This window comes from Myxocyprinus asiaticus, chromosome 7 (assembly GCF_019703515.2).
Source record: "Myxocyprinus asiaticus isolate MX2 ecotype Aquarium Trade chromosome 7, UBuf_Myxa_2, whole genome shotgun sequence".
Classification (NCBI taxonomy): domain Eukaryota; kingdom Metazoa; phylum Chordata; class Actinopteri; order Cypriniformes; family Catostomidae; genus Myxocyprinus; species Myxocyprinus asiaticus.
This window is the reverse complement of record NC_059350.1, coordinates 11,777,798-11,787,841: the sequence shown is the minus strand read 5'-3', so window position 1 is coordinate 11,787,841 and position 10,044 is coordinate 11,777,798. Positions and strand designations below refer to the sequence as shown.

Below are 10,044 nucleotides of genomic sequence, written 5' to 3'. Positions count from 1 at the left end.
GTAGCCAAGACTTTAAGGTATGTAGCTATACAGAAGTTGACTTTAAAAAATAAACCTAGCCTGAGAAATATTCACTGGAGTAAAAATTATGACAACCAGCCCAGGTTTCCCCTACAGTACATACATTTATGATCATAAAGAACTGCCATCCCCCATCCCGTTTATCTTTGTTTTCCTCATGGATGAAGTAGGCAGACCAGCTGGGGCCAGTTCTATGTCCAAAATGTTCAGTCATTACATAATAATTATATCAAGAAAATATGACTATGATTTAATTTCCATCATTTGCTCTAATACATATTTAGCTCTGACTCTATATTTAGCAGGGGTGCTATGGTCTGTGATGGGGGAGGATGTGTCACATACTTTTAGAGCATTTCTGTTGAAAGGCACTGTATGTCCTGTACAGGGCAGGCTAAGTAGAGGCTAAGTACCCTGAAATAACAAAGCCTTCTGTTCCTCGGTTGTTCCCCGTTGTTTATCACATGCTGCCATATTTTGTTGAACTATTTCTGAAAAAAATTAAAAATGTTTTCCCACAGCCATTTTAAAATATAACTGTAAAAGCTTGCCTTGTACCACTATCTACAGAATGCACAGAATTCTGCTAGTATACATAAGATAAAGTTCTGTCTGTTACCTTCAATACACCTTGAATTTGTGTCAACAATACACTGAGCAATAGAATGAAGGATTATTTGCTCCAGAGCACCAAATGTAAAAAAATAAATAAATAAATAAATAAATAAATAAATAAATGCAGACCAGGTAACTAATTTATTCAGAGTAAACACTAATAATTGGAAGAAAACATTCATATTTCTACAGGAAGTTCAACACCAAAGCACAATGTTTTCATGCAGTTTATCACTTGCTGTGTTTTTAGTGCAAACTACTAAATTGAGGTTTGTGTTTTATCATTTTACACAAGTTGTTGTATTGTTTAGAAATCAAAATGGGGCACACAGGAGATACCTTTTATCCCTTTAAGTAAACAGTATTATGCTTCTCTTCTGCCTTGCAGTCAAAATGCAGTAACTACACATTTTGTCAAAATTTTGTTACAGTAAAACCAAAATCAGGTCTCCTAGTGTATGATGTGACCATACTCAGATTCAGAGAAACAGAGTTAAGACTGTTTTGTAATAGAGAACAACAGTCAGGTTCTGGAAGTAAAAATCCCATTCATTTTTTACGGTGACGAATTAATTATTAACGCTAACATAGACAGACATAATGACAGACCTACCGTAAGCTCCGATGTTGTTTATCAAAGGTGTATGCTTCTGTTGAAGCCACCTTGTGTTATTACAACTTTAGTTTTTAAAAATTGTGTTTAATAGCATAATTCCTGGTAAAGAACTATGCTACTCATGATCCTGAAGAATGATCCTGATGCTTCACCAATCAGAGAATTATGGCTAACAAAGCACACCAAACAAGCACTGTAGCGACCACCCACTCGCATGACATACTGTGAATGACGCAACCAAGTTGGTCTTCCTACACTCTCAAACTTCTTGTATATTTGCAAATATCTGAATATTTTGCAATACAATTACAATATATTGTTTCTATACTTATAACCAACAATTTTAAATCAATAGTTTTACAGTTTACCATTGTTTTTAATTTGATTACGTCATTCGCAATACTTAACAGGATTGCAGTTCATTAAGCACAAAGTCTTGTAGCTTTGTTTTGTCCAACTGTCAAATGCTTTTTTGCTTCAAATTAAAGCTAGTAAAGTTGTGATTTACCTCAGAGCTGGTTGGTTTGATTCATAGCTTAGGACTTTTTTTTTTTTTTTTTTGAGTAAGGATTTCATGAAACCCCTGTGGAAGAAATGAATGGGGAAAATACTTCCAGAACCAAGACAGCTGAAAAAATATGCGGGCAGTGTTGCGCTCCATACATCTTTGCTGGACAATCAAAAAACTTTGAAGCCATTTTTCTCTTTTTGTTTTAGTGTTGGTGTAGTTACTCCATTTGTAGGTCAGTCTTGTTGCCACCTCATACTTGTTCAACAAACAACAAGGAATACCTTGGATAAGCACAGAAACAAGCTTGGGATTTTTGACAGCACATATTACTAATACAAACAAACCGCTGCTATGGTCTACTGGTTCTCGGTGCGCTCATTGGCATCTTTTTTCGAGTGAGAGAGGTCCGTTCCTTGGACTGAGCCATGCAGACAAATTCTGAAGCCCATGATCATGAGGAAAGCCCTACGAAAAGAGCGGTTGAAGAAACCGTAGAGAAAAGGGTTTAGGGAGGAATTGATGTACCCCAACCACAGGAACACATCCCATATCACACCAGCAGTCCCATACTCAATGAAAGGGTCAACGATATTGACAGTAAAGAAGGGGAGCCAGAAGAGAAGGAAAACCCCCATGATGATGCCCAGAGTTTTGGCGGCTTTCCTTTCCCTCCTTATTGAGTTGCGGTGTTTTTGCTTCTTACTTGAGTCCTTGCCCACACCTGAGGCCATCTGTGCCTCCATGGCACTTATCTGCATAGCCTGCCGCTTGGCTGCTTTAAATATTTTCCAGTATGCCACCAGCATGGTCACCATCGGCAGGTAGAACGCAACAAGGGAGGCCATGACAGCATAAACGCGGTTCACGAAGAAAACGCACATGTTCTCAGGCAAAGGAACGTTCACGCCAAGCTTGTGCAGCCCAAGGAGGATAGGGCCAAAGGAGATCAGTAAAGGCACAGCCCAGCAAACCACAATAAGTAGAGCCACACGCTTACGGGACATCTTAAACGAATATACCAGGGGGTTGCAGACAGCGTAGTAGCGGTCAAAGGCGATGCAGCTCAGATGGAATATAGATGCCGTGCAGAGCATCACGTCCAAGCTGGAGTGTAGGTGGCAAAAGGTAGGGCCAAAATACCAGCATCCTTCCACTGTTCTAACCATACTGTACGGCATGACCACCAACCCCACCAGGAAGTCAGCTACAGCCAGAGACATTACGAAATAGTTAGTGGTAGACTGCAACTGTTTGAAATAAGCAATGGCGAGCACCACCAGGAAGTTGCCAACAACAGTGCAGATGATCCCAGCGATGATGAAGACATAGAGTGTGACCCGGGAACCAGAACTTCTCAACGTGGCGCAGAGCTCAAAATCAGACTCGAGTGAAATGTTACTCCCTTTCGTCCATTCCGAGAAGTTTGCCATGCTTTTCAACCTGGTGATAAATGAGACACATGCATTCAAGATTTATCTCATGATCATTGATAAATGTTTTGTTTGCTCTCACATCATTCTGTTTTTAAAAGAACCTTTTCAGATGACTATATTAACAAATATGGTTGTGCGATCTTTGTTGAGATATTTTCCAGTAGTGCCAATAAACTGGTATACTAATAAACGAGACCAAAAAAATGACTGTGTCGTTTCACTACACAATAATAATCAGTCTATTTCACCATTAATCATTTTGTTGAGTTGCAACTCTTGTAAGGCTGGGAAAGCTTTACAGACTGGGAAACCCAAGCCAAATCTTCCATAATATTTTGGATCCTCTCAATCAGTCTATCTGCCAAGAATAATAAAGAGCCTATCAGCTTGACATTGTGTCAGGAATGGTATCCCTGCAGCATGTCCCATCATACCAAATGTGTATACCTAAGATGTCATCAGCATTGTTAGAGTTTAGCTTAGCCCCTACTGGCATGTGAGCAAAAACAAATAGGGTTTGAATGCATGCAATCTAATTGTTTCTTTTCACTATCAGAAATAATGCAAAAGAGATGTTGTAATACAGGCAGAAATTAACTTTATTTTTTTAAAGGAATATTCCGGGTTCAATACACGTTAAGCTCAATCAACAGCATTTGTGGCATAATGTTGATTACCACAAAAAATTATTTAGACTCACCCCTCTTTTCTTTAAGAGAGCAAAAAAAATCAAAGTTACAATGGGGCCAATTTTTGGAGGGTTTAAATGTGAAGCTTATAATTTTATAAAAGCACTTACTGTACATTAATTCTTCGGTTAAAACTCGTATAAAATGTATTATTTGAGCTGTAAAGTTGTTTAAATTGTAATTTTTATCCATTTTAGGGTTTTAGGGTTTGTTGATATTAAATCGCCATGGTTACGAAGTTGCAAAATTAGCTATAACTTTACACAGAAAAGGTTAGTAAGCGATTTTATCATGATAAAATCATGTTAACACACATTTTGTTTATGTCTTGTGGCTATACATTTGTAATAATGAGTGTTTTAACATTTACGTATTGGGCCCTTTATCTTCCATTGTAAGTGCCTCACTGGAAACCAGATTTTTGCATTTTGTAAAGAAATGGAGGGACAATTCAAAATACATTTTTGAATTTATTATCAATATTATAAATCTGGTATTATTAAATATTATTAATCAATATTATAGGCCTACCATAAATGCCGTTGATTGAGCTTAACTTGTATTGAACCCGGAATATTCCTTTAAGGGGCAATATTTACCCCCTGGATTTGATTTTCAAAGGCATTTATTTTTTTCTTCTTCTTTGTTTAATCTAACCATTTAAAACATAAATTGTGTCTCAATTTAATCAATTCATTAATACAAATTCTCAAGAATGAGGATTTATAACCTCTTACCCTAAGAATTAAATCCACATCAGTTAATATATATGGCATAATATGTATAATTAGGACAATAATTGAACATAAAGAAGATCTGTTACAAAAAAACAAACAAAAAATAAAAAAGACACATTTATTACATTTTGAATTTCAGGAATTTATTTTGTCATTTTTGGTGGCATTTTTGCCCAGAGCCCCCTTAGTTCTGACCCTGGTCTAATATTAGTTCCATCATTAATTAAACACTTTAACATTTAAAAATAAATAAATAAATAACATAGTTTAGATGTTAGGAAGAAACCTTTCAGTGTACTTTCTTCATGTAAAATGTATGTCATCTTAAATCAAAACCACCAATGAATTCTCTCAGATCCAGCCAAGCAGAAGGGAGTCATTTCCAAGCAAATGACAGTCATGTTTCTCAGCCCGTGACAGAACCTGAAAACAACATCTGGGGATGTTTGGCAGTGAGGAAAAGGGAATGAAAGTGCAAAAGAATGGTTTTAGTTCAGTAACAATAAAATTTTTAATTAACACCAATGGGACCGCATGACAGCAAGAGACAGTGCTTGGTATTTTTCTTCTCTCTGGCACTATCAAAAAAAGAGAAAATCTTTTAGAATTTAGTTTTTTTCTACTATTTTTAGGCCATGTCCACACTGCCACATTTTTGTCAGAAAACAGATTGATTTTGCTATGTTTATGCCTCTCATCAACACTGGAAAGGTGTTTTCTTCTGCCAATAATGGAGACTTTGAAAATGCTCTCCATAATCGCATACTTTTGAAAATGATAACATTAGGAAACTGAAAAAAAGGAGTTTTCAAATGAAAAATCAGATTAGTGTGGGTGTGGCCTAATACATTTTCATTTGAAAACACATTGATTTTGCTAGGTTTACACCTCTTGTCCACACTAGAATGCCATTTTTCTCCACCAAAAACAGAGGCCACATCCACACTAATACTTTTTATTTTAAAAACGCATTCATTTTTCAAGAATTATGCATCTCATCCACACTAGAATGGTGTTTACCTTCATCAAAAATGTAGTCTTTTGAAAACACTCTCCAAAATGGCATACTTTGGAAAACATTGACATTAGGAAACTGAAAACAGAGTTTTCAAATGAAAACGTATTAGTGTGGACATATATTTTCATTTTAAAATGCATTATTTTTGATGCTGTTGGTTTACTCCTCTCATTCACAGTGGGATGGCGTTTTCCTCCACCGAAAAAGGAGACTTTCAAAAATGGTCTCCATATCTACATACTTTGGAAAAATGTATGTTAAGCCTGTGCAACCCCGCGTCCACATGCATGGACCTTGTAGTTTGACTTCACTATATGCAACGCAGAATTTAAATGAATAAAAAACGAATGAATACTGTTCACAAGACTCTGTACTATCATTTAAAGGGTTAACTTCTGCCACACCGAATCACGTGACACAAAAGCATGCCATCGATTTCCTCGAAGCACTCCTTCGGATGCAGCACCAACAAAAGTGCCTCTGGTAAGAAATCTCTTTACATTTTTTTCACTGAAACCTGTTTGGTTGTAAAAAGGAGAGTCTCTAATTTCTTTTGATATGCCTCATTAAAAAACCTGTTTATTTTTTTGCGCGTCAGTGCCTTGATAGACATGATGTCCACATATGTGGAAACTCATTCCGCATTTCCTCAAAAGTAGAAAAAACAAGTTAGTTATTTTGAATAGCTTTCAACTCTTACACATCTGTGGGTCATTTCGCTTCATTTTAATTTACATTTTGTTATATTTTATTTTGTTATCACTGTGCAATACAATTCTATTTATTAACATTAGTTAATGCATTCCTACTGTATATATTTACTATGCATTTTTACATTGAGAATAAATAGGTTTATCCAAAAGCTGAAAAATGTTGCTTCAGAGGCTTTATATGGAGTTAGGATGAAAATAAGGTGCATTTCAAACTGTGCTAAGACCAGTGAAGACAGACAGCATACTGGAGGTTAAGTCATTCACTAAATAGGGAGAAAGGGAGCATCCTATAGCTTTCTATGCAGCTAAGTGCATTCAGTCCTAAAATGGAAACGGAAAATGCACACAGCAGTCACACATAATCTCAGGAGGTTAAGAAAGCTTTTTAAATGACAATGGACTACTGAAGATGTGGCCTCAGTTTATCTGATTATGCATTCAGATTATGGATCCTGTGTGGATTAATATCAACTTTTGTGCAAATTTTATTTTTTTCAAGTGACCTCTGTTAGCATTATCATAAATACTCATGAATATTAAAATAGTGCTGTATGAATACAGAACTACATAATAAGTCTACATAATGATGTTTCCCTATAACAAAATAGTAGATTGAGACTGATTGGTTCTGAAGAATGGCACTAAAAATATAGGAACATCAAATGTCTGAAGTGAGTTTTATATTGCACATTTTCATCTTGCAATTCACATGCAAAATTACATGGAAACAGCAGAAATCCTGCCTGCTAAATTATAGTGATACAATTCAGTGTGTTCCTCTTAGTTTGTGATTTGCAATGATGGATGCAAGAGGTTAGGAGTGCAGACATTGTTTGCTTAGACAAAAAAATAACCAGACATGCACAGAGAGAAACACACACACACACACACACATGCATGCATGCATGCAAATATACATAAACAAAACACACTCTATACCTTTGACCAATCAACGGGTGATCTTTAAGAACATCCTGTGCAGACACACTTCGCAGTACGTGCCCGTAAGCATCAACACAACATTCTGAGAAAATTGGTTAAAGACAGTTGGAAAGGAACATTAAGTAAACTAGATGTGCATACATGTGTGTGTGTGTGTGTGTGTGTGTGTGTACGTACATGTTTATACTACATTGTGGGGACCAAATGTCCCCACAAGGATAGTAAAACCTGAGATCACCTACCTTGTGGGGCCTAGCCAGCAGTCCCTATGAGGGAAATGGCTTATTAAACATACTAAACATACTAAATGTTTTGTTTTTGTTGTTGTTGTTTTATTTTTTTTTAAATGTAAAAATGCAAAAAGGTTTCTGTGAGGGTTAGGTTTAGGGGTAGGTTTAGGGGATAGAAATGATCGTTAGATCGGTATAAAATCCATAAAAAGCATGGAAGTCTATGGAGAGTCCCCACAATGAAATAATAAAAAGTTTGTGTGTGTGTGTGTGTGTGTGTGTGTGTGTGTGTGTGTGTGTGTGTGTGTTTTCCTTTCTTATCTCAAACAAGACCAGTTAAACTCTACCCCAAAAGATGTAAACACTGCCTAATCCTAAGTGTATAACAAAGACAAGTGTTCATTTTTGACCAAGTTCATTAAGACCTGCAGACCATAACAGAACACTTATCTGTTCCCCAACAAAAGCTCTCCCCTGCTTAAACTGAGGGAAAATATCTAAACAGTTTTTATTTGTTTATATTCTCAAGCTTACCTAACCACTGCTGGAGGCAATGAAAATAGTTTGCCACTCATCCATTTAATTTTCACATTTAAACCAAAGCCACTGGAAATCCAACATGATTGTGCTATCATTTGCTTTGTTTGTTATTCTTGAACAAAACCCATCTCTGGCGTGCTCCAAGCAAAACAGTTTACCCAAAATCAAATTGCTGCATTCTGCCAACTCACTTAAGTATGTTTGTACTTTCAAGGAATTTGAGGTTAGAGAATGAGCTGGGCAGGAATGTCCATTTCAGTCAGACATGTTTACAGTATTATCTACCAAAAGAAGGCTGCCTACAACTCATCTTCCCACACTACCGAGGAGACTAACAGACCTGTCACTCATAAATGGGATCACCAAAAGGACATACTGGGCTCATGGTAACGTAATTAAAAAAAATTAAAAAGAACAATTCTGGAGCTGATCTAGACATACCAGATATTTATATTTAAAAGCAAACACTATGCTTGTAAAAAAAAATAAAAAATACTTTAAAAGTTAAACTAAATTAAAGATAAAATAATAAATAATCAATTTTAAAATAATAATAATAATAATAATAATAATAATAATTAATATTATTATTATTATAATAAAGTACATTTTAAAAACAGTTATTGGGAGCATTTACTCTTAAAAAGTAAATTAAAGATGAAATACAAAATAATTTATTTGAAAGTATAATAATAATAATAAATAATAATTATTATTATTATTAGTAAACAGTAAATTTTAAAAACAATTATGGAGAGCATGTACTCTTAAAAATGTCAATTAAAGATACAATACTAAATAATCCATTTAAAAATAAGCATAATAATAAAACAACAACAATAATAATAAAACCCAACTCTCTCATCACTACAGTATTTTTATGAAGCATCTAAGTATGTTAGATTAACAATCTAGCTCCACAACTTAAATCAAATCAGATATACTCACCTTCAGTTTTTTTCTGTCATCACATGTTTAACTGACTCTACTTGTTTGCTCCATTTCCACTGGATGAATGGAGCAGTAGCAGCTCCGCTAGTGAAGTGAGGATGTGTTTGATAATTTACATATGCCACATAATAACCACTAAACTGGTCCTTTTGATCAGAATGTAGGCGGGGCGTGTGTGTGTGGGTGCCTGTGCATTGGGTATTAAGAGATGGGCATTGTTATGCAAATCAACCTCACATCCATCAGATTTCCTAAACCGTTAGCTTTTCCTCTGTGTGGCGAATGCGAACATCAAAGTCACCCAGAATAGATAACTATAAAAGAGAGGTCATATGCTGTAATGTTTTCTAAATTATGCTTGATGTTTGCAACAGATAAAATAATTATTGTTCCTCAGTGGAAAATAGGAAACATAGTGATTTCATACTACTGTTGCTACATTGTGAAGTTAGCTGTACTGTGCTATGCATGTTTCAGTGTATTGCAACATCTGGCACCCTCTGGACCACTAACACTTTAACAATATTGCGCAGTGCCCTCATCAGCATACTGAAACTGGTGCATATAATTAGCAATGCCTAAAACGGGTAATTAGGTAAAAAAAAAAAAAAGTTAATGTGGATCCATTTCAAACATCTGCTAATGGCAGCTCTACTGCTGCTCTGTACAACAGGACACTCCAGGGCATTTCAGAATCTGTGCAGCTAGACTGGCACATGCGGTTCTGTGTGGTTCCTCTCAACTCCTAAACTCCACTCGCTCAGCCTTTTCCCTCTACTTTGCTGAATGAGGCAGGTGAAGCTGTGCTACATACCTGGACCGTCTGCGCTCAAGCCCCTCAAGTGTGTAGGATGAGCTTTAATTAAACATGTGGGGGTTTCAATTGCTCCCAGATAAAAGGCACACTCGTTCCTTGGCCAGCGGTGTCTCCAGTCCAGTCATTCATATGTAATGTGAGTGTTCGTCAGGAGAGGCACAGAGCATCTGCGCTATTGAAAGAGCAGATTGTGACCAACAGGCAGGGATGT

General features: G+C 36.2%; 1 protein-coding gene across 2 annotated transcripts; it reads right to left on the bottom strand.

The window, feature by feature from the left end:
• Positions 1 to 778: 778 nt before the first annotated feature.
• On the bottom strand, positions 779 to 9,094 carry LOC127444430 (5-hydroxytryptamine receptor 4-like). Of its 2 annotated transcripts, none has more exons than XM_051703798.1 (2): positions 9,014 to 9,094; positions 779 to 3,203 (listed from the first exon to the last, which is right to left on the bottom strand). In XM_051703798.1, exon 2 carries the CDS (start codon positions 3,191 to 3,193, stop codon positions 2,120 to 2,122), a length of 1,074 nt encoding a protein of 357 aa, XP_051559758.1. In that variant the 5' UTR covers positions 3,194 to 3,203; positions 9,014 to 9,094; the 3' UTR covers positions 779 to 2,119. The 2 variants fall into 2 exon arrangements, with proteins under 2 accessions (XP_051559758.1, XP_051559759.1); XM_051703799.1 differs by lacking the exon at positions 9,014 to 9,094 and adding an exon at positions 7,293 to 7,305.
• Between the last annotated feature and the right edge of the window lie 950 nt (positions 9,095 to 10,044).

Excerpts from the sequence above, each read along its gene's own strand:
- LOC127444430 (XM_051703798.1), bottom strand. The coding sequence starts at position 3,193 with ATGGCAAACTTCTCGGAATGGACGAAAGGGAGTAACATTTCACTCGAG.